The sequence below is a fragment of the Homarus americanus genome, unplaced genomic scaffold, assembly GCF_018991925.1.
Source record: "Homarus americanus isolate GMGI-L3 unplaced genomic scaffold, GMGI_Hamer_2.0 scaffold59232, whole genome shotgun sequence".
NCBI lineage: Eukaryota > Metazoa > Arthropoda > Malacostraca > Decapoda > Nephropidae > Homarus > Homarus americanus.
In genome coordinates this window covers 293,113-317,390 of record NW_024717214.1, presented here as the reverse complement: position 1 = coordinate 317,390, position 24,278 = coordinate 293,113, and the positions used below count along the sequence as shown (strand labels likewise).

At 39.4% G+C, this 24,278-nt stretch overlaps 2 protein-coding genes across 11 annotated transcripts; one reads left to right on the top strand and one right to left on the bottom strand.

The window, feature by feature from the left end:
- Positions 1-115: 115 nt before the first annotated feature.
- Positions 116-11,002, bottom strand: LOC121858830 (galactosylgalactosylxylosylprotein 3-beta-glucuronosyltransferase 3-like). Of its 9 annotated transcripts, none has more exons than XM_042355470.1 (8): positions 10,908-11,002; positions 7,639-7,830; positions 5,827-5,918; positions 4,850-4,980; positions 4,229-4,388; positions 2,720-2,869; positions 2,015-2,320; positions 184-525 (listed from the first exon to the last, which is right to left on the bottom strand). In XM_042355470.1, the coding sequence occupies exons 2-8, from the start codon at positions 7,733-7,735 to the stop codon at positions 427-429; spliced, it is 1,035 nt and encodes a 344-aa protein (XP_042211404.1). In that variant the 5' UTR covers positions 7,736-7,830; positions 10,908-11,002; the 3' UTR covers positions 184-426. The 9 variants fall into 9 exon arrangements, with proteins under 9 accessions (XP_042211406.1, XP_042211404.1, XP_042211405.1 ...); XM_042355471.1 differs by lacking the exon at positions 10,908-11,002 and adding an exon at positions 10,092-10,359 and having other exon boundaries at positions 5,848-5,918; XM_042355468.1 differs by lacking the exon at positions 10,908-11,002 and adding an exon at positions 10,092-10,358.
- A 279-nt stretch (positions 11,003-11,281) lies between these two features.
- Positions 11,282-23,794, top strand: LOC121858829 (solute carrier family 49 member 4-like). 2 transcript variants are annotated; one of them, XM_042355466.1, is made up of 10 exons: positions 11,282-11,646; positions 14,390-14,571; positions 16,019-16,263; positions 18,638-18,750; positions 19,213-19,341; positions 19,790-19,919; positions 20,420-20,528; positions 21,520-21,706; positions 23,139-23,321; positions 23,418-23,794. In XM_042355466.1, exons 1-10 carry the CDS (start codon positions 11,637-11,639, stop codon positions 23,528-23,530), a joined length of 1,401 nt encoding a protein of 466 aa, XP_042211400.1. In that variant the 5' UTR covers positions 11,282-11,636; the 3' UTR covers positions 23,531-23,794. The 2 variants fall into 2 exon arrangements, with proteins under 2 accessions (XP_042211400.1, XP_042211401.1); XM_042355467.1 differs by lacking the exon at positions 14,390-14,571 and having other exon boundaries at positions 11,291-11,646.
- The last annotated feature ends 484 nt before the right edge of the window (positions 23,795-24,278 follow it).

The window sequence follows — 24,278 nt, the reverse complement described above, 5'->3', positions numbered from 1 at the left end:
CTGACTGAGGTGGCAGACATTCTTGAGCACACCACAGTGTCAACAGTATAGTGTTGCCACAACTTTGTCCATCTATTTTTCAAAGCATAAATGTAGAGTTGTTAAACTTCTGACAGAAAACAAAACACTTTATTTGTTATACTGTATTAGCTAACTTTTAGGCACAAATGTAGAAAGTTCATGTAAATTCAAAATTGTGTATTTCTTGTCAATATTAAATCGACAAAACTTAGTACAGTACAGTATATACAGTATATATACTGTACAGTATTATAAGAGATCTTTTGTGACCAACATAACTTTCCTCAGTGTCTTAAAAGTTACAGGGTTCATTGTATTCAACATTTTTCTTTGCATCAAAAAATATATTTACATACAAATGTAATGTGGCCTTAATTGAACATCCTTTAATAACTAAGGTACATTCTAAACTTCAATTCCCTCATCTGTGGGTTTTCCTGCATTTCTTAACCTTTCTTCATCCTTCATATTGGGCTTCTCTGTTCTTGTATGCCACACATATACCTAGAAATATGAAGAAAAAAAATATTAATACAAAATCAGGAGATTAAATATACTGTACTGTAATTAGGAAAAAACAATAAAGCAGCAGAAATTAATTTAAATTAACTGGTGGTTCCTGGAAAAAAACTGGTTCATTATCCCTCTCGTAAGGCCATTCCTGGTGTACTGCAGGGTGGGTGGCCAGAATAAAGCAACAGATGTCCATCATTCACTACAAATTACTCATTACCTCCCTCACTAGATGTGTTCTTTTATAGGAGGTCCCTGGGTTACGAAAGAGTTCCGTTCCTGAGGACGTTCTTAAGTTGGAAAAACATGCTATGTGCATAACGTACTTACAGATCAATGTTTAAAATCCCACTATATCATAGCATAAGTTCTTATAAACATCTAAAATCACATAATTTAAGACAAAAGTAGAAATAGAATGACAAAATACAGTAAATGAAAGTAAAAAATAAGTCATCAGGTAAATAAAATACTGTACAGTACTGAAAATTTTAAGTTTAACCCCATTTGTATCGGCAGGCGTTCATAAGTCGGGACATTCGTAAGATGGGGACCCCCTGTATAGTACAGTACTGTACTTACCTTACACATGATCCTCATTTACAATTACAGGTATCCCCTGATTTGTGATCACCATATCTACGATATTCCGCATGAACAATGGTCATTGTCCGGCCAACAGAAAATATGGAACGCATCTCTCGGTTCAATTGTCAGCTGCAGTCTGCCTGAGTGTTGCCACGGCCACCTGGTGCACTACAGTACCAAGCTTTGTTCCATGGTGATAGCACATGGCCGTGACCATGTAGCTCAACGATTATATATCAGTGTCAGTGGTGTTACTCATCATCTGTATTTTGTTTTGTTTTATACCTTACACATTGTACTCTGTTTTGGTGACTGTAAAGTGATTTTCACTATGTTTTTGGTGACTATTGTGCTTTGCCTTTGTTGTGAACATGATGTGAGCAGTGTTGGTAGCAATAACATTCTCATCATTTGCCCTGTTTTTGTGACAAATGCTTTTGCTCTGTGTGACGGAAGCAGTGTAACTTCAAAAATGTCTGGGAAGGTCAAGGCACTCGGGAAAAAACGTGTCTCTGTGAGTGAAGCTTGACATTGTAAAGTGGCATGAGGCTCCCCAGAGGTTGTGTGGGAGTCAGAGTAACATCTCCACTCCACATTCTAGAGTCCCCTTAGCCTCGAAGGGGACATGTAATGACGACCAGGCTTTTTCTTAATGATGTGGCAAATATTGTTTAATTGTGTTGTAGGTATACAGTAGTATTAGTGCAGGAAGGTTTTTTTTTGGCGATCCATGTGGGTGTCGGATTGGCTGGGAATATGTCCCATTGAACCCCATGCTATAATAACCCCTATTTACAGTATTTTGACCTGCGATGTGTTTTTAAAGAACATCGTAAATAGGGGGATACCTCTATAGTAATGAATTTCTTTCGGTAAAAATACTGTATCTTACCTTTGTGCAAAGCTTTGCTTTTGGCTCTAGCTGATCCATTGTTATCAGCTTTTCCAGGAAATCACTTTCTAAATAACCAATTTTAGAAGTCAGGGAGAATTCTGCTTTAGATTTCTTCAAAAGAAATGATAAATTTACAGCAAAACCAGCCATGTCTGTTGCAAATGGCCGGTTAGGTTTCCATCCTGTGAGCCAACCAGTGACATGAGATTTTGTTTGGTCATCGATGCTCACCTGCGGACGCTCCACCATGACACCACCAACTAAACCCACAGGCCATACTGACACTGTCTGTGTCTCGCGCATCTGAAGTATAGAAAACCAAACATGTCTCTGAAATTATATTTAATGTTTCTGTATCATACTGTAGTAGAAAAAGGGCAATTACAAAAACTACCTTATGGAACAGTTTGGCTGGAACTAAGTGAGAGCATCACAGAATCTGTCATTGATTTAATTTTTTTTTTAACTGTCTTACCAAATGTATTCTGCTTTGATGTTACCTTTCCACCACATTATCTTAAGGTATCCATCTAGTCTATCTACTTCATATATCACCCCAGTATAACATTTGCTAAATATATATATTAATCAAAAATATTTTGCTCATTAAAATAACTAAAGTTTTATGATGCAATGAAAACTGAACTTATCCAAAGTCTACTAACCAAGTCTGCACAACATACTTGCACCAACAGACATTACCTCCTTAAATAGTTCTATACTGTAGGTGTTGTCATCATCAGCAAAATAAACTACTCCTCTTGGGTTACTGTCATACAAGAATTTTTCCCTCAGCCACTTAATCCCAGCATTTCTTTGCAAGACTCCTCGTGGTTTTCTCCAATTTGGATCCTGTGATAGAACAGAAATTAACAATATTATAATTATAATTTTATCATTTAACCACTTATCAACTTACTAGACATTTGGGAGGTTGGTCTGTTCTTTATACAGTGTACTTTATGACAATTGTTCAATGTTAGTACAGGAGGAATCCTCTGATGTTTTGGTAGAATCACACTGGATAACACCCTTCTCCCATCTGTCAGAGGTTGAACCCAGGACACAATTGTGAGAAGTATACGTACTGCAGCTGTACTGCCAACAAGCTAACTGATCTTGAGGTGATAAATATAGCACCTGCAACCATTTCTGGAATAACACTTCCTGTAATGCATGTAATTTCAGTTCACTCCACAAAATTCTTAAAAATCTCAGGTGAGATCCCTAGTTGACCTTGAGATAACAAATGCCATTATAAAATAGACTCTAGCAAGCACTGGTGAAATAAACTTCTCTTTGCCCCATGGTGGGTGTTGTCTGTGTCCCTCTAAGCAGGCAAACTGGCTGGATCCTAGTTAAGTTGTTTACAGTTAAATAATCATTGCATCATAATGTAAACAAATACAAAAGCAACAAACAAATCTGTAAACATTGAAAACGATTGTTCAAAACAGAAGCTAAACACCTACCGTATTTCAGATGTCCTAACTAAGGTGAGGGAGATCCATCTTTCAAGAAACCTCTCGGATAATGTGAGTTCTAGACTGGAAATGAATGGGTGACCAGGATGAAGGTCGAGTTGGGTGCCTGGAGTCGTTAATTCCATTTCAAGAATTTGGTTGTGATAGGGAAGGATAAGTGTACTACAGTACACTTAAACTGTCTTATATATTGTAGCAGTTTGTGAACATACAGTGAAGCACAAAGGTGGTGGTGTTTATGGTGTGGGCCACACGTTCAAACAGAAAAACCGACGCAGCTTCTCAGACTGTCCCTCGGGTTAACAGAATGTTTATCAGGACTATAATCTGATAATTATTGGCTATTATCAGTCATCGGCTTTACCAAACTTTCGGCTTTAGCCACCATGGTGTCCCCCCCCCCCCAATTAGTCTGTTATCCCAAGATGTTTACTGTACAGTATAAGAAATTAAATGGCCAAATATTGACCACATCTGTTCCTATGGCCCTGGCTACACATGTTTTATATAAATTAAAACTTGAAAGCTTTAGATATTGAAATTAATATGTACACTACATATAAATACTGTATTTACAAGGACCTATACAACAGAGGACTCCCCCTCGGTCCCTTTGGACAACACATTTACACAGGTCCCATTCATTCCGAACAGTGCTAAATGTCATAGTACAATACAGAGTTCTGGACAACACAACACAATACAGTATTCCCATTTATTGGCTTACCTTGTCTTTGAGTTTCCAGTCATCAGGAGTTGAGTGATGCAAATGTGTGAATGTTATATCTGATAATTTCAAGAAGTCTGACACCAATTGTGACTTGTGAGATGCATCCTCAACCAAAATCCAATGTAATGCAGGAATATGGAGGAACACGTTTTTTAACCTGTTGATAAAATGTATTATTTCTTCAATATAATTTTTAGTTCCTTTCTACATGCACACATGCATGCACAGACACACACGCACTTTGTTAAACTTAGAAATTGCTTCAAGCATTACAACCCTACTGTTCTAGGTTTTGAACACTTCATGTGGACAGTAGGATGGTTCATAACGTATCAGTGAAATTGCAGTTACTAATCACAGTGGCAGATCAGAGTTTTGTTTTAATTTGTTATGATTCTTACACTGAAATCTGAAAGGGTTAAGACACATTTAGGAGTGGTGCAAATTAAAACATTTGTCATCAATGAATAATGCATCTTATTATGTTCATACAGTCTGCTGAGATGGTCAACTACAAGAATACATGTAGTAAGTGAAATACTGCCTCTGGCACAATTAAAATATCTAATTCTAGGGTAAAAGTAGGAAAACAAAACACCAGGTATTACCATCCTGTACCTTGTTAGCTCAGCTTTCTGGTGAGGTCGTGCATACGTTGGGCTGATAACATATATAGTTGGCAACAGAACATCCGAATATTCTGTCTCTGGTATAGAGTAGCGTTTGATTACAGATCTCATTAACTTAACCTGTGTAGGAAACAATTTTTTTTATTTTGCTGTTACTGTGAATAAAAGTTAATTTTCCTAATTCTCAGATCGAAGCACTTATATTACATTAATATGAAGAAATATATAAAACTGCAGTATTTGTAAAAAAAAAAAAATAAATAAATAAATAAAAGACCAGCGTGTGTTGGTGGTTACAGCAAGAATGCACATCTCTCTACCACTACGTCTGGATTCAGTTCCCAACACAGGACAGATGTGTGAAGGGTGTTATCTTGTATGATCTTACCAAACATCGTAGGTTTTTTCGAGGTAATCCAGATAATTATCATGAGACAGGTAGGTGGAATTTCTCTTATTGGAGTTTCTTCTCTCCTGCAATAGATTATAAATAATTAAATAGTAAGGATTATAACTACTGTCATGGAATATGAAAGAATCTAATCCATCAACACTTGATGGGATGTGAGCCCCATTAAGTACATGGATCACTGCTTGTTCAGTTATTGTTTTCTCCAATTACCAGATAATTTAACACTTTTATATCACTGAGTATATCAGTTTATAAGCTGTTACAAGTGGTTGGTCTGTTTTTTGTCTTCCTTTGTACTTTATGACCTTCATTGTACAGGAAGAAATTGGAGTACCGTACTGTACCAGGAAAAAACTTAAGTTTGGTACAAATACACTTCTAACGTCTAACCTGTGCTGGGAATTGAAACAAGAACACAACGGTGAGAGGCAAGTGTGTTACTGTGGTACTGTACTATATTTCCAACACCCCAGACATACAGATCCTTCAAAATACAGTATTCACAGACATTTAAGCTACTGTACATGCACATTATGATACACTGTAATTATTACTTGTCTCTTTAAGGAAAACACCTCTTTCAAAATAGCTCTTGGCTCCTCTTCATATGAGTCTGATGAATAACTTGAGAGCTGGCTGAACAGTCCTGTAAATATCAAGAGGAAGACTAACTAAATTTGTGTCCTAACATAGGTTCAACATTTAAGAATATTGTACAGTACTAATAATTATGAGGGATAGTACATGAAAAGTACAGTACAGTACAGTACAGTACAGTACAGTACAATACAGTACAGTACCAGTACTGTACAGTATATTATAAAAGCATACATACCCGTACTGTATTTCATAACACTACATGCATTTTGGGGCTATCTTTGTGTTAAAAACAAACAAACAATATATATACAGTTGGGTCTCACATTACGCGGTTAATGTAACCCGGAGGGTACCGCGGAAAGTGAGGAACGCGTAAAGTGAACAACATAACATATGGGATTAATTGAAATGGAGTCCAGGCCGATCCCCAAACTCCACTTTTTGACAACACACAACTATGTTGTAGTAAAAATATTATCTTAACTTTATGATGGCATGCACACACAATTAATAATTAAGAGAAATATCAATAATATTAGGTTTTTTAACACTTACATTAGTAGAAAAGATGGCTGGGCACACGGGGATGGGCGGTTGGTTCCGAGGCAGAGGGCAGATTATTGGCCCTCACCTGTATCACTTGTATCAATTGTATCACTATCCACCACAGAGGCTTGCAGGGCCTCTTTGTCAAACCCCCCAAAGTTCATATAAGTCCATATCCTCACTATAATTATCACTATCACTGACTTGGGCCGGCTGTAGTGGGTGGCGGGTGAAGAACTGGTAATGTTTTGATGACTGGGCGACCTTGTGCGCACCATTTTTGCGCCTCTTACACAACATGGCGGATGGCAGGAGGTTTGGATCCAAAAATGGCGCGGCTTGCCAGCCGCTCTCCGCGTAATGGGGTTCACGACCGCGGAATGTGAGCATGTTAGGTTCTGGCAAGGCACCGCGTTAACGGTGAAATGCGGAATGCGGGACCGCGTAATGTGAGGATTGACTGTATATATATATATTATATTATATTATATTATATTAATTACAAGTGTTCCCAGGAGTGTGAATTCATGGCTCTGATGGGAATATACAGTACTGGGTATTACATAGGTTAATGGTATCTTTTTTCAGTTGAGGGAATTATAACAAATGTATGAAGAAGGCGATAGTGCAAGGGTGTACAACCTTTATACAGTAATTGGCCACATTGCAAACAAGAAATTAGTAATCGGTCACTTAAAATGAAAAGAATTTGAAACAAATAAAAAAAACTTTCTTAATCTGAATCTCGGAAAAACTACGGTATCTGTGAATTCCGACAGTAATGTTTATAAGTACTGTAGTTATAAGTTATTTTTCTGGTGCCAGGTATGATATTTTTCAGTCTTACAAAGATTATCAAGTTAGGTGTTTGTTGCGTCAAGTGTTCAATCAACCTTATTTTACCTTATCGACTTAGCCAGCCGCTTATTTCATACAGTATTTGGATGTGTGATGCCGGCCGCAAATTTTAAATTTTCTGGCCACACGCAACTGAAAAAATGAGGGTTGTTGGCCCTTGAGATAGTCACATTAATTATTCATGTATGGAAAGCCTTATGCTACACACTGATCATTTGCAAAGGAATTTAATCGACAATACCAACACAGTATGTCACTGTGTTATGATTCCCTCACCTGAAAAAAAAAAATTAGAAGAACTTTAATCTTCATATAGCCTGCAACCTATGAGACACCCTTCCTCTTATTCACTTTTATCATACCTTTATAATATCCAATAATGAGAAATACCAGTACGACTATATATGGCCACCACTTCCTTGCTCGTCTCTTGAGGTAACAGGGATTCAAGATTCCCATGATGATGATGATGAAGCCTGGAGTGTCAGAACCTCCTGCTCCTTCTCCTTTTTTTCTTGTACAGGAGTACTACTCTGAAGGTCAATGTTTCTATCCTGAAAATAAAGGAAATTAACAACTAGTATTTGTTATTGATGTCATATTCTGCTATCACATAATGTTACAAGGAAGGTAAAACTTACACTCTCTAAAAATATTATGGTTCATGATGAAACTTGTAATTTGTACATAATAACTGGCAGTAAAATAAGTGATTATTTTGACTGGTTCCTGATAAATGATGTGTACTGTAGCTACCTATGTTAAGCAGTGGGAGACAGATCCAAATCTGCCTGGCATATTTTAGTATGAATTCTGTTCAATTGTTTCTATTTCCTACTCTGTTGACAATTATTTTCTTTTTACAACTCCCAGGCTCCAAGTCCCACCTAAAGTTACACACTGCATGTTGTGTTTTGTATCAGTCAACAGGAAATTCTTAGAGGCTCCAGGTATCTCTCATTTAGCGATAATTCACTTCACGTTAATTTGGTTTAGCGAAAAAAGTTTTTCACACTCTTTTTTCCTTATTGTTAGATCAAAATTTGGTTTAGCAATAGCTTGACTCACTAGGAAGGGGAAAAACTGGGGATGAGGTGGCCAGTGAGATGGTTGCCAGTGTTACTTGTAATGAAACTATAAAAGTTGTGGAAAAATCATTACAATACTCTAAAGTGGCTCAGAAATATAGAAAATATAATATAACACTATAAAATAAGAAATATATGTGTAGGTGTGGAATGTACTGTGCGTGTGGAGGCAGTGGGCTGTAACTGTGTTAGCCAATTCACCACCCAGCCACACTCCCTCCCGCCCCTGATGTGTTACGGCATACATACACACACACGTCTCGGAGGCTGGCGAGCGACTGCTTGGCTGAACTGTGTCGCGTCGCCCAGAGGATGGTTTAAGTATGGAAAGAGCTATTTTTTTGTAGATAAAATATGTGCTATTGTATTTTATGATATGCTATGTATCAATTTTATTGTTTATTAAAGTATTTTGTTAATTTTAAAACATATACAATTTGAAACTTATTCAAATTAGGTTCACTCTGAACCACATCATTTATATAGAAGTTTGGTGTTAATAAATCATTCATTTAAGTATGCAACCACTTATAACAAACTTGTTTATTATTATTATTATTAGGGAGTATTGTACAGTACTGTACTTGGTGTTTATCGCCTTGCCGTTTGAACCTGATGTTAGCCCTCTGTTTAGCGATAGTTTTGCTCAGCGTTAGGTTTTTCAGGAACACAACCCCATCGTTAAATGAGGGATACCTGTACCAAGATTCACAGTCAGTATGAAATAAAGCCGACCCAAAATAGTTGTCTGTGACTTTCAAATTAAAACTTAACATAATAATTGATGTCATTGTTTTATTCATTGTTCTTTTAAGAATATCTTCATTTTTCTTTCTTGCTTTCAGAGATCATCACGAGCTGTTCTCTGAAAGCAGTGGTAAGACTTAATGGTTTATTCCCATTTCTTTTACACCTGTGGCTCACATTTCCTTTTCTCCCTTTCTGTTTACTCTAAGAAGCTCTACTATCAGTTAATGACGGCTGAAAGTAACAATCTGAAGATCACCAAGTGGTCCCCCTTAACCTGACCTAACCTAACTAACTATAACCTGATCTAAGCTAAACAACCTTAACCTGATCAAATCTGACTAACCTTAACAATATACAGTACAGTATTGTGTTATTTTCTCCTACATATTTATTTAGCTTTGTTTGTTTTCAGAATACATTCTAAGTGGACATGAAGGGAACAGACGATATGGAAAGTAACTGACTGAACTTACCAAAGCTACAACCTCGCAGAATATGTACAGTACAGGAAAAGCCGTGTCTAACCATTGTTGATATTTGCTCAAATCAGCGAAACACATCATGAACCAAACTAATCTGGTCTACCCTAATTAAAACAATACACAGTAATAATCAATTTATGATAGTAGTTAGGTTTCGATTTAAAAACAAACGAACAGTTTTTCTATTATTCTTATTGCGATTCATAACGAATCTGACCTTCGTTTCTGGTGCTATAAGCCCTAACCTAACCTAACCTAACCAAAACCTGGCTACTACCCTAAACTAACCTCAGAAGGTTTAAGTTAATTAGTATTTAGTCAGTAAAATAGTCATAGTTCACAATTGGTTTGGCACATATATAGATAATACAGATATAGTGTACATAAATCATGTATTCAATTACAAATGTCCCTAAACAGTTCATAATATTTCATATTTTTCACAAATTAATGTCACAACAAACAACGGATGGATGCAACTATGAGTGTGCATACTTAACATCACTGAAGCATAGGTGTATAGACTTAAAGTTCTATGATGATTCTATTAAATGGGTATGACTGGTCAACACCCAAAGTAGTATAAAAACTATTTACTTTGGTTATACATGATATCCACTTCACCGTAAAGTGTTATAACGAGCGTGATATGCTAGTTAAATTGATCAATGAAGAGTGACATCAGCATCCAGACACAGTTTCCTTCAATCAGTTCATCTCCTGAGGCGTCCTTGGTGGCTATCATTGTTTGGGAACTGTAATATGTTATGTTTCTTCTAAATATCATTATTTAGTGTTATTTCGTTGTATACTATAATAATAAATAAAACCAATAATAGTGATTAATATAAGAACTAATATAATATTAAAATCGTTCGGAAAACATGATTATTTTATTTTTGAAACAATCCCGGTTAGTTTAAATTAATAATGGTGTTTAGTCTACTGTGTACAGCGTAATAAATACTGTATTTCATGTTCTATTCATAGAGTTCCAACTCGTAATTTTTTAATGATGTTGGAAATTTAGTTAGATTGGTGTAATAACACTACAACAGCAATAATAGTTATATATAATTAGGTTAACATTGAGCATAATTATGAAGTAACAGTAGCTCCACAAGGTCATGTATGGTAACGCCACTAATCCTTCCGATTCAGTGCTGATTGTTTTCCATTCCAGCAATGACACTTTTATTTTACTAGTGTAGTGGGTGACCTGCAAATAGTTGACTGATGTAACCTCGGACATGAGGCGTCATGAGGCTCAAGATCTTTTTTAATAACAACTTCTAACTTGAAGTGACATACGGAAATAGGCTGCGGTGGGTACGCGTTCTATTAATAGGTGTTCGAGGAGGCTACGTTTGATTACGTATATACCTGTACACTGTACTGTATTTACTGAGCACAACGGTATTTTATTTATCTTTAACGTACAGTTATGTCACTTCGTTTTTATTTGTTGATGAATTAGTGGAATTACTAACGCTGTTAGGTTCTAAGACTTTAGTTGTTGAAGTGCAGTAATAACATTATATCATCAAACGATTTCTCGAAATAATTATGGATTAGTATATTATACTTTGTAGTGGATTTCTCCCTACAAACGCTGTCCCAGTCCTCAACTTAATGCGGTATCGTCGTCTTATACAAGTAAATCCGGATTTTCCTTAGGCTTACAATACTTAAAAACTGTTGTAATTGTGTTCTTATCAATATTGGCCCAGTTGACATGTCAAGAGGGAGGATTTGCCTATTGTACTCGGTGTGCCACCTCAAACATCTGTAGCTATGGGCCGGCCCTGGTGTGACCTAGTGGGGGTGTGAGCGTGAGCGGTTCAGTCAGCGGCCACAGCCAGGAGCATAACACTACGCACTGATACACGTGGTAATTTGTTATGTACCAAGGACTACAACTTTTAAGTGAAAGACTTAACGTTTATGCATTGACAAGAAAATCGTACAGGCAGCATCGAATGATTTTTGAAAGAAGTAGAGCAGCGGCGAAGAAGACAACACCACAAAATATAGCTTGGAATGTCAACAGGTGAGGTGTGTTTACGTTAAGTGTTCCGGCTACCAAGCTTGAACCTTCAGCTAAGCCTTAATCCAGAATTCCGTGGTGTTATTATTGCTGCATTGTGCGTTAAAAACTAAAGATTTAAGTGTGCAACAAAGTTATTAATTGCACTAGTCCACTGGTCTCTAGTACTACTGTGACAACTTTCATTCGAGATGAAATATTAAAACACTTTGAATTATAGAAAGAAGTGAAATTCTCGATAAGCTTTCATTACTCCAGAACTTGAAAGGGAAGGAAATGCTATTTCACATGTGTTTTGGTAAACTGGTTCTCATATTTGTAGACAAGAGGCAAAGTTGAGCTGGTTTACTAATGAGAAGCGTCGGGAAAAGTAATTTTACGAGTTGTACTTTAAAAATAATTATTTGAAATATTAACATTAATGAACACGCAATAAAAATTTCAAATTGACTGGAACAGGTTAAGATTAGGTATATATTGACATGAGATAGATTAATCGACCAGCCATAGGCCCTCGTTCTTCAGTCTATTTTCCTCTTTTACCCATTTACCTGTTGTCGGAGAGCTTCTGTACACAACGGGGGACCAACAGTTTACCGTACTGTACAAATCACTTTAGGACATACGCACTTGATTTATTATTTAGTTAATTTTAAAATCGCATAACTTGTCCTGGTTACATCTCTGATGCAACCATTAATTTTTAACGTCGCATTTTACCTACGCCTTGTGTTCTTTCGTGTTAATGTGTCAATTAAGACAAAGAAAAACAATGGGTAATGTAGATTCCCCATTTGCCAAATGAGATTTTCCCCTCATGCAAGTGTGACAAATTTTCATGCGTATTTTATTAATAACCGAGAAAAGCCTAATCGTCAGACAGTCAACGATAGACATGATCAAGGTCAGTATTGACCTTGGACACAATAAACTAAAACCGTCGAAATTACAACCGAGAGAATATTACTGTATCTACAGTACACGCGTGCTCTTATTTCACGGTAAGATGCGTTGATGTTAAAATATATTACTGTGCTTCAACATTTGGGTCTTTAAAATGCGTACAGTATTCTGAATTAGTAAATACTCTTGTCATTAACAATTACAATTTAAGATACGCAGTAGTTTGATTAGGTGAGGGTAGTGAAGAGTAGATTTGATTGTATGGATTTGGTTTGGCAAGGCTCTGTTTGGATAACTGTTAGGTTAAGTGAGTCTAGACTATGTAAGTTAGGTTATGGTAAAAAAAAAACTGTTAGAGGAAGAAAATGACCTAGCGATCCAGTTCGTGGTTCTTCTCCAACATAGTACGTCCCTCAGGTTACCTGACGCGTAACGTGCTAATGAGTAACACCTGCAATTGATTAATAACTGCACAGATGTTAGTGAGCTGGGATGCCTCCCTTTGTACTGAAAGCTGTGTGGCCATGTGCTGTGTGGCCGTGTGCTGTGCAGTTTTATATGTCCGTGGTGGGCTATGATGCCCCTGGCAAGGGAAGCGTCCTGGGGTCCGGACTCCCCTTTTCATCAGAAAATTCCAATAAATGTTCTTTTATACAGTATGTACTCAGGCGCTTTTGTAGAGTAAAAAGTAATTACTATTGGACTAAGAATATCTTCTAATATCAATTGCACATGGCTTCAATGTGACTTAGTTTATTGAACAGATATGCATGTCACAGTTTTAGTCTCTAGTTTGATTTTTGACGCAGTTTAGTAGAAAAATCATTGACATCAATGTTTATGACACACGACCTTAGAATTTTGTGCAAGTGTTCATCAATAGGTCGGTCAATTGACCGAAGTCCCTTGGGTCTCACAGACAACGATGAGACCTAATGTTATCTATCGTGTATTCTTCAGACAGGCATGTCCATACAGGAATAGATAGGGGCCGTGAAGAAGTTGAACACATGGCTCAATGTAAACAAACTTTTCAGATATATTTACAAATATCAACATTAATAAAAATCACACTTAAGCAATTTATTAAAAATTGAATATTGAATACTTCTTAAATTAAATTTAGTTATTTTACATGGTTCGATATTTATTTTATATAAATATCCTCATTGTCGAGTATAGATTTTGACTTTAGTGAAATTGGCGGAAGCCAGTCAGGCTGAAATGATACGTTTCGTCTGAGCGAGACGCTCTAGAAAATTAGGCAATTCGTTGGAAAAAAAAAGACGGAAACCGTGAAATTTGACGGAAAAAGTGCCAGTGTGACGGCGCCTTAAGTCTTCCTGTGTGTGTGTGTGTGTGTGTGATAATAGTATTGGTAATAAGGATGATAATTAAGGGATAGATTGACAATGGGATAGACAGGATAGTGGCACTGTTTTCATTCTTTCATAACTAAAATACCTTTCTTAAGTTTAGACGTCGCCCTAGCAGAAGGAAGAACCAAATTGATCCTCCTGCAAGGGCGAGAGGTCCCCACACACACACCTCAGCGCTAAGATTCCTCCAGGTACTTAATGGTGACCTTTAATAGGCGCCTTGTTGTCCTGTGACCTTGGCGAGTAGATCCTATATCGTGCGCCTGTGTGAAGCAGATTGTGACTGCTAACCGTGTCTGCCCAGTGTGTGACATGGCCAGGCTAAATGCACAGGGATGTTGACTACTCGTTCTGGCGCCTTAGATCTTTTGAACTTGTTCACTGTATGACCCTTTAACTGTTTATGACCTTTTGACTATGTTTATGACCTTTTTATGAACCTTCTTAATCCGGTTGTGAGATAGACTGCAGCAGCAACAGTAACTGCACGGAGTCCACGAGGCTCTTACCTGGGGAGGATGACAAGAGGTGCCCCTCGTACCATGGTGGTGAGGGTGACGACAGGGAAGTCCTTCAGCCGGCCCACGTCACCACCACCACCAGGTTTTGGATCCTCGCCGTCTTCTGCGTACTATCGTGGGTGCAGGTGAGTCCTTACTGTGTGCGTGTGTGTATGTGTGATAATGGTAGTGATAATAAGGATGATAATTAACGATTTATTGAACACATATATTTAGTCTGCACTTCGGGGAATACCCATACTGTACTGTACTATGATTCTGAGCACAATTAATTTCTCAACCCCCAAAAATAATGATCAAAATTTCAAATTCCAGTGTAAAGTCAATGTCTTACCCTCGAATACGTGAGCATGACAAACTTTTAAAGTTGTTTTCTTCTAAAATCTGTCAATATTAAAGTGCTTGAGGGTAAGCGTTCACTTTACACCTTGGCTGACCACTGATTAATTGCTGGTGTGTGTGTTTCTGGAGGAGAGGAGGGAGGGGGGGATGGACCAAGTGAAGTTACTGGTAAGGAATTTCGAAGACGCCAGTCTGTGTGGCCTATAAGTGGCGTGGACTGTACATAGAGAGAATGATGTGCTTTACAAAAGCTTCAGCACAGACACGTTACGAGGAGAAGAAGCAGCATGAAGTGAACACAAATTAGTTACGATCCGTTGGCGATGTTAATGTTAAGAATGAATTTTGTTCTAGTGGCGATCAGTGTGAGGTCGTCTGAACTTGATCTTTGTCTAACTAAAAGGTGGTGACGGAAATGTACAGCTTGATGTAGGTCACTCAGGAAGTCTGCCAGACAGTAAATGAGACTTTATCGAATCCTAAGGTCGATGACTTTGTTGAAAATTGAGTTGTAAATTACTGTCAAACGCTTTGGTGTAGTGTTTGGAAGTGTAAACCACAGAGGTCTGGCGTTTCTCTAGGATGTAGCAGATGAAATTTAGAGTCGACAAGGTTGGACAGTAAGCTGGGAAACGGTTGGGGTAAAACTGGGAGGCGCCTGGTATAGGGTGACAAAATGGTCTTTAGTTTATTTGACTACGTCATCATTGATGAGGTGGCTGAGGAAGGGGAGGGAGCTCTTCTTTTTATTTAAACGGCACAGTTCATACAGTGTATCTTACAGGTACCACTGACTGATGTTGGTCTGCTTCAGGTGTTGCATGGCTGGATAGTAATAACTTTAAAGAGGCCGTTTTTCACGAATGACTTCATTACGAAGGAGCCTGAGTAGAGATTGGTGTTGCTGATACGGAGGTCCCGTTTTGTTGATGCTTAAGCCTTGTAATTCGAGGTGTGCCCAGGGCTGACAGTGACTTTCCTCGTCTGCTTAAAAAGAAAAAGATTGGAAACAAATGGTAGGTAATGTAGGCATTGTGACGAGGATATGCTCAACACAAACCAGCATGTGTGTGTGTGTGAAAGAGAGAGAGAGAGAGAGAGAGAGAGAGAGAGAGAGAGAGAGAGAGGTTTTGTCTCTACCTTATCTCAAAGTAGGTGGAGGTGAGACTTGCTACTTACTAACCCAAAGTTGTAGTAGTTTCAGTTATCCTTACCATGCACTGTGTCCAGGGTGTGCAGTGGAACACTTGGGGTCCCATCAGTGAAAGTATGGGTGCGGCCTTCCCTGGGTGGGGGGCGTCCACTGTGGCCATGATGGCCAACTGGGGCACCATCATGTTCGTGGTGTTCGTCTTCCCCATGAGCTGGGCCACGCAGCGTTATAGCCTGAGGGCGGGGGTCGTCGCCAGCGCTGCCCTTATCTTCGTCGGCACATCTCTACGCTGCTTCACCCGGACCGTCCCCACCTTTACGATGTGAGTGTGTGTGTTGGTAGGTCCTTCCCTCTCTCTAATCACCGACTTAAATTTGAATTTTGCCGTGGACCACAGCTAGTTTATTGTGCATCCCCATACACATCCAGTGAGCTGTAGCACTAAAGGAATTCCAGATTAGAGGCCACAAAGGGTGTTTATCAGACCCCAGTGGTCAGGATAAAGTGGCGGTGAGTGCTACAGATTAATTCCCGTATATTGTTTGTTTAGTTCGGTACATATAAGTTTACTTAGCTCGTACCTGCAAAATGCGGATACAATTTTGATATATCAACTATCTTGCCGCCAGATAAAGTGCTGTGTCATTTTTTTACAGTCTAGGTCGTAGTGTAGTGTTGTGCTGTGCGGCCATCTGTCTGTTCACACACTTTACATTTCAGGGCATACTGCCAGAGGTACTCATATCTTAATGTTAGTCTAGCGGTTACAACATCTTGTTTCTTGGTCCATATACATGTTTTACTTGATACACCTCATTGTAGTAGACAAAGGATTTACTTTTGTCTGTTTGTACTTATATGTTTGCTTCAAATTCATCAACAAGTTCTTTCCTGATTACATTCTTCACGGTTCTGTTTGACAGATCTCGATTGTATTCAACAGTGTTTTGTTAGACGCGAGTTTAGCTGAGGCGTCAACTCTTTTGGGATTCACTGAGACAAGCTGGTTATAGTAGAGGGTATCAAGACCAAGTGCACATTGTGCTGTTGTAACATTTACACAAATTTCTTAGTTCACATTACATATTAACACTAATAAAAGCAAACGGATCACCTGAAGATTAGCACTCCAACCAGCTTTTTTTTATCTGGTAATTAAATATCCTAACGCTTGGGTCAGGTTATTTTAGGTTAGGCTAACATTAGGTTAGGTTAGGCTAGCATTAGGTTAGGTTAGGTTATCGTTATGATGGTTGATCTCAAGGTGGAATAAACTAGGGTAGCTATCTTTAAAGTGATCCAAGCAAGCCAATCTATAATCCTAAAATTTATGTTTTATGACTTTTGGCATCCAGCCTGTGTCACGTGTTATATGTCCACAGACTGTCACGTGTTATATGTCCACAGACTGTGTCACGTGTTATATGTCCACAGACTGTGTCACGTGTTATATGTCCACATACTGTGTCACGTGTAATATGTCCACAGACTGTGTCACGTGTAATATGTCCACAGACTGTGTCACGTGTAATATGTCCACAGACTGTGTCACGTGTTATATGTCCACAGACTGTGTCACGTGTTATATGTCCACAGACTGTGTCACGTGTGTATATGTCCACAGACTGTCACGTGTTATATGTCCACAGACTGTGTCACGTGTTATATGTCCACAGACTGTGTCACGTGTTATATGTCCACATACTGTGTCACGTGTAATATGTCCACAGACTGTGTCACGTGTAATATGTCCACAGACTGTGTCACGTGTAATATGTCCACAGACTGTGTCACGTGTTATATGTCCACAGACTGTGTCACGTGTTATATGTCCACAGACTGTGTCACGTGTTATATGTCCACATACTGTGTCACGTGTAATATGTCCACAGACTGTGTCACGTGTTATATGTCCACAGACTGTGTCACGTGTAATATGTCCACATACTGTGTCACGTGTAATATGTCCACAGACTGTGTCACGTGTTATATGTCCACAGACTGTGTGACGTGTTATATGTCCACAGACTATATCACGTGTTATATGTCCACAGACTGTGTCACGTGTAATATGTCCACAGACTATATCACGTGTTATATGTCCACAGACTGTGTCACGTGTTATATGTCCACAGACTGTGTGACGTGTTATATGTCCACAGACTGTGTCACGTGTTATATGTCCACTGTGTCACGTGTTATATGTCCACAGACTGTGTCACGTGTTATATGTCCACAGACTGTCACGTGTAATATGTCCACATACTGTGTCACGTGTAATATGTCCACAGACTGTGTCACGTGTTATATGTCCACAGACTGTGTCACGTGTTATATGTCCACATACTGTGTCACGTGTAATATGTCCACAGACTGTGTCACGTGTTATATGTCCACAGACTGTGTCACGTGTAATATGTCCACATACTGTGTCACGTGTAATATGTCCACAGACTGTGTCACGTGTTATATGTCCACAGACTGTGTGACGTGTTATATGTCCACAGACTATATCACGTGTTATATGTCCACAGACTGTGTCACGTGTAATATGTCCACAGACTATATCACGTGTTATATGTCCACAGACTGTGTCACGTGTTATATGTCCACAGACTGTGTGACGTGTTATATGTCCACAGACTGTGTCACGTGTTATATGTCCACAGACTGTGTCACGTGTTATATGTCCACAGACTGTGTCACGTGTGCGCGGTGCTGGTAGGGGTGGCCAGTACCTTTGTGTTATCAGCACCGCCTCTCGTCGCCTCTCACTGGTTCCCACCCCAGGAGAGGACAACAGCACTGGGTGAGTGAGTGTGCTGTCCTCTTCTCCCTCTTTTTCCTCCTGTATTTTGTTATTCCTACACCTTCTTCTTCTAATTCTTCTTCTAATTCTTTTTCTTCTTCTATTCCTTCCTCTTCTTCTTCTTCCTGGATATAATTTCCTGTTATTATTATCATTGACGGCACACTTTTTCCCCCTTTCAAATTTTATTTTGTCATTTATGTTTCGAAATATAATTATTTTATCCCTTTGTTCTTTAATCTATTGAACTTTGTAATTTCTAAAACCAAAAATTATGAATAAAAATTTTGGGAGCGAGTCATGGGGGAATAGGAACCCATTGAATTTTGTGTAGGCTCGTAATATCCTGCAGAATGCCTCTGAAATGTTACTATTTTATCATCGAGAAACTAAATATTAAGTTATCTTTATCGTCAAAATGTATTAACTAACCTAACCTAACCTGGTACACCGTTGACACAGCCTTGATGTTTGGGGCGAGTCAGCTGAGTGGTGTGGGGAGTTACTTGGAGCCCCTGCTGGTGAGGTTACCGACTCCTCACGCCTCAATCCTCGACATACAGGAAGACGTTATGCTGGTTCTCTACATTGGTAACGCATCCGATTTTTCTTCTTCACATTTCTCTAAACAATGATTGTTTTTTATGATAATTTTCACATTCCTTCAAACTTTCTTTTCAGATTTTTCCATTTACTCAGGATTTTTCTCTCTCCAGAATATGTTTATATAGATTTACTCCAAAAAACTATCTGTACTTGGGGTGATCGATGACTCCCAGGGTTGTCAAAATCCTTCGTCCGTTGTGTCATATTTTTTCAACGCAATTTTGTATGGATAGTTTTTTGAGTGACTGTAGTTCACCTGTAGTGTAGTATTATTATTTCCTTCAATCCGGTCTATTTCACCATAAGTCAAAACTTGAGGTAATTATCCCTCCCATTATCATGAGTATCAAAGAGGTGTGTGTGTGTGTGTGAGGATTAACCGTATTATAGGTGCAAGTGAAGGGTCTTACCATGGTGCTGGTGTCTGGTACAGGCGCAGGTGTTTCCGGAGCTTTGCTTGTGGCTGTTATCATCTACTTCCCGTCCAAGCCCCCCACACCCCCTTCCTTCACCTCCGCCACGGCCAGACTGGAGTTCTTCACCTCCTTCTCCGCCCTGGCCAAGTGAGTATAAAGTCCACGTTCTGCCGTGAAATGATTGTCTCTGCGTGCGTTGTTTTTGTTTTTTTCATTGCCTGGCGTAGCTTAGCCTGTCTTTGTCGGGGTAGTGGGAAGGCAGGCGTATCGCTGGTTAGTTGTATATTTCATTAGCACTCATATCAAGGTAAGGTAGTAGAGAACGCCAGGCACTGTTGTTCGCTTGCTCTGGTACTAATTTGATGGTAGGGAACTTTATCTATGCACCGGGCCAAGAGTATTCCACTAATTCATATAAATGTAGTTGAATGCTTTGAGTGATATTTAATACAATAAACTATAGTTTCACGTGTACAATACAAAACCTATTTTAATTCTAGCAGTGGCCGGTCCTCTCCAAAGGAATCTTAACAAAAAGCTGAAAATAATATGAGAATTGAATACTCTTAATTATATACTGAAAATTGATTGTCTTCAGTCCAAGTAATAACAAATTGATGTGTTTCTAACTTGTGTTGTGTGTACAGGAACGGTCGCTGGCTGGTGCTCGTTGTGACCTACGGCGTGGTGGTGGGGCCTTCAATCGCCTGGGGCAGTGTCCTCAACTACTCCCTCCTCCCACTGGGCCTCCACCAGGTATAGTTGCTTCCTCTCTCCTTCCCTCTCTCGTCACATCCTGCCGCCCCCACACTGTTCAGCACCAAACATTGTAGCTTAATAATTCAAGTACAGTACAGTAGGCGTGCATTCCTTACCTCTACCCAAACAAAACTAGGTTGATCTTGGCAGTACTGTGTGTGTATATCCTCCCCAGATTTGAGTGGAGAAGGAAGAACTACGCTTAGAATATGTCAGTACAGATCTAACAGGCCCACACCGTTCACTATCACTAACAGGACCACACCGTTCACTATCACTAACAGGACCACACCGTTCACTATCACTAACAGGACCACACCGTTCACTATCACTAACAGGACCACACAGTTCACTGTCACTAACAGGACCACACCGTTCACTATCACTAACAGGACCACACAGTTCACTGTCACTAACAGGACCACACCGTTCACTATCACTAACAGGACCACACCGTTCACTATCACTAACAGGACCACACCGTTCACTATCACTAACAGGACCACACCGTTCACTATCACTAACAGGACCACACAGTTCACTGTCACTAACAGGACCACACCGTTCACTATCACTAACAGGACCACACCGTTCACTCTCACTTTACCCGATTTATTTTATGATTAAATGATGTGATGATTTTTTGTCATGTATTTTTTTATTGATGAATTTCAATTTCTAATCGGGTAGTGACACAACATGCCGGAAATAAACGATAATGGTTGAATTTGTATCGAGTGTAATTTGAGGGGTAAGAGTTATTGTTGACTGCCTCTCTCCTCCACCCGACAGCTTTTTTATTTCCCTCTCTACGACCCGACAGCCTTTAACTTCCCCTTTCCCTCACCACCCGACAGCCTCTCACCTCCCCCTCCCTCACTACCCGACAGCCTCTCACCTCCCTCTTCCCTCACTACCCGACAGCCTCTCACCTCCCCCTCCCTTACCACCCGACAACCTCTCACTTCTTCCCTCATCCACCCGACAGGACGAGGCCATGTGGGTGGCCCAGACAGCGATGATCGTGTCCAGTATATCGCCCGTTGTCTCCGGACGCTTCACTGACCTATTCCATGGCCACGTGAGGACCTCCTTGGTGCTGCTCCTGCTGGCCACCACCTTCTGCTACTTCTGGTTCCTCCTCCTCACCTACGGCGTCATCCCTCTCACCAAGTGTTAGTCTTAACCTAACCTAACTTATTTCACCCGAAGATAAACTATGCTAACCTAACCTTCCTTAAGTTAACCTAACCTAATGAACTGTATCCCAGGGAGCAATAGGGTGATTATTCATAAATTAAACTAGCTGCGGTGTCTAATCTTCAGGTGATCCGATCTTAGTGTTAATTTAGAGTATTTTTGTTCCTTGGTTGTGTGTTGTGTTGTTATTATAGGAGTAGTAGTAATGAATTTTTGTAGTAGTACAGTATTATTATTAGTGTAGTCACAGTGAGTAGTAGAGGCGACCTGTGATGTAATGGTTAGCATGCTAGCCTCGCCAGTGAGTGGTCCCGGGTTCGATATCCGGGCAGAGGGAAACTATGGGCAAGTTTCTTTACGCCATTTGCCTTTGTATACCCAGCAGTAATTGGAGACCCGGATGTTAATCGATTTGCGGATCATGTTCCGGGGTAATGGTTAGCCAGTGCAGTTGGCGAGTTGTCCAGTCTTCTTGGATTATTCCTTGACACTGAGTCACACAACTCGTTAACTTAGGGTGTGTTGTTGTGATGGCAACAGCACCTACACCTTAAACAAATTCATGCCTAAGTGGCCCTAGGTCCGGCCATCCTCAAACACCAAGGGCAAATGGTAGAGTTATAACTTGTAATAGTAGTAGTAGTAGTAATCGTGGGGACAACGAGCCTTCGTTAATATTAGGATGTTTGATCCCATGGCTGCATGTCACCGTAACCTGTCTCTCAAGGCTGCACAAACGAGGAGCGAGAATGACAAGAACAGGGTGTAAGCTTCACTTCACTGTGTTCACAACATCTGGCAGGGTGGGACAAGTGCAAGGTGCTTCTATACAAGACTGGTCGAGGTGTAATCTGAACAGAAGCAGCAGCCCAGAAGCTATGTTGCAGCCTTGTTGAGATGTCGCCTGTCCTTTTCTCTACTTGGGTCTGCATTGCTTTGCTTCGGGGAACAAGATCTTTGGCCTCTAAGCTAACAACAGTGGCAGATATTGACTATGAGGGAATAGTCACTGAATGCTGCATAGATCTGTGGCTAAACTTACTCGGCTATGATAGTTACTTTCGTATTAGGATATTTAGGTAATAAAGCATATGGAGAAGGTATGGCTACAATGAGAGGTTGGAGGCCATTCTGCTTAAATAAGTAGTAGTAGTAATAAGAGTAGTAATAATAATATACAAAGATGGTCATATAAGAAAGAAGTTGTGACTTCAACATTCACTTACTCACATTTTACCATGGATTAAAGATTTGTTTTTTCAAATTGTTATCCTGACAAATTATAAAGCAAAAAGATCACTAACCATGAACCAACCACATATGTACAGCCTACATCTATATATTAGACATAATGTAGTATCCACAGTGATGTATCTAGTAATTAACCTCACTCACTCTGACTCACAGGGCAGGTATATGCGTCAGTGGTGGGAGGGACGGCCTTCAACTATGCTACCATTCCGCTCTTCTACGAGATGGGGGTCGATCTGGCTTACCCTGCCCCTGAGATCCTGGTGTCTGGAGCCATCACCGCCGCCGACAACCTCATCAGCATCTTCTTCTTCCTCGTCTTCTTCATCCCTAACGTCGGTGAGTAGAACTGAACTACCGCCCCCCTCCTCCTCTTTTCTCTTCGCCTCTCTGTCTCTCTCTGTTACTCACGTGTGACCTTTGACCCCCATGCAGGTTACCAGTGGATGACCTACACATTGGTCTTCTCCACCTCTGTCTCCATCCTGCCGCTGTTGCTCATCAGGTTTAGGTACACGAGGTCCACTATTGATGCCCAGCAAGTGTGATCCATTGTTGTCATCCTCACCCGTCATCCACAACCCAATATGTCACCCGTCATCCTCAGCTCTGACGAGAGGCAGCGACTCCTCAGTGCTTCGTATAATAGTAATAATAATGATGATGATTTTTAGTATTATTATTATATATTTTATTATATATTTTATTGTTCCCTGACAATTCATCTTAAAGTTATATACATATTATTTGTCGTTTAATTTAACTTCACTCATATGTAAATGTTCACATTTTAATAAATATTTATTTATTTTCGTCTGTCTATTATTTCATGTTTTTTTCTTTTTTTCTAATTATAAGTTATGCCACAAAATGTTGAAACTTAAAAAAAATGTGTTTGGATCTTCATAAATTTTCAATGGCGCCCGGATTCTGATCATTAAATTTCAGTGGTGTCTGGATCCTTATAACCAGATACTGTTTTATTCACCTGTGGATATGGATTATTGTTTCATGTTATTTGTGCATTTGTGAAGCTGGTTTAATGATTTACATTCTCCGGTCAGTTAAGATTTCTAGAGCATTATTAACCATTGTATAGGATAGTGGTGGTTTCTAGAGCATTATTAACCATTGTATAGGATAGTGGTGGTTTCTAGAGCATTATTAACCATTGTACAGGGTAGTGGTGGTTTCTAGAGCATTATTAACCATTGTATAGGATAGTGGTGGTTTCTAGAGCATTATTAACCATTGTACAGGATAGTGGTGGTTTCTAGAGCATTATTAACCATTGTA

Bases quoted from the DNA above. Each gene is read 5' to 3' on its own strand.
- LOC121858830 (XM_042355470.1), bottom strand. From the start codon at position 7,735: ATGGGAATCTTGAATCCCTGTTACCTCAAGAGACGAGCAAGGAAGTGG. The intron at 4,981-5,826 runs GTAATAATTACA...TTTCCTACACAG, and splicing joins TGTTTTCCTTAAAGAGACAA to GTTAAGTTAATGAGATCTGT. The intron at 2,870-4,228 runs GTAAGCCAATAA...GTTCTATCACAG, and splicing joins ACTGGAAACTCAAAGACAAG to GATCCAAATTGGAGAAAACC.
- LOC121858829 (XM_042355466.1), top strand. The intron at 19,342-19,789 runs GTAACGCATCCG...TGTCTGGTACAG, and splicing joins TATGCTGGTTCTCTACATTG to GCGCAGGTGTTTCCGGAGCT. The intron at 19,920-20,419 runs GTGAGTATAAAG...TTGTGTGTACAG, and splicing joins TCCTTCTCCGCCCTGGCCAA to GAACGGTCGCTGGCTGGTGC.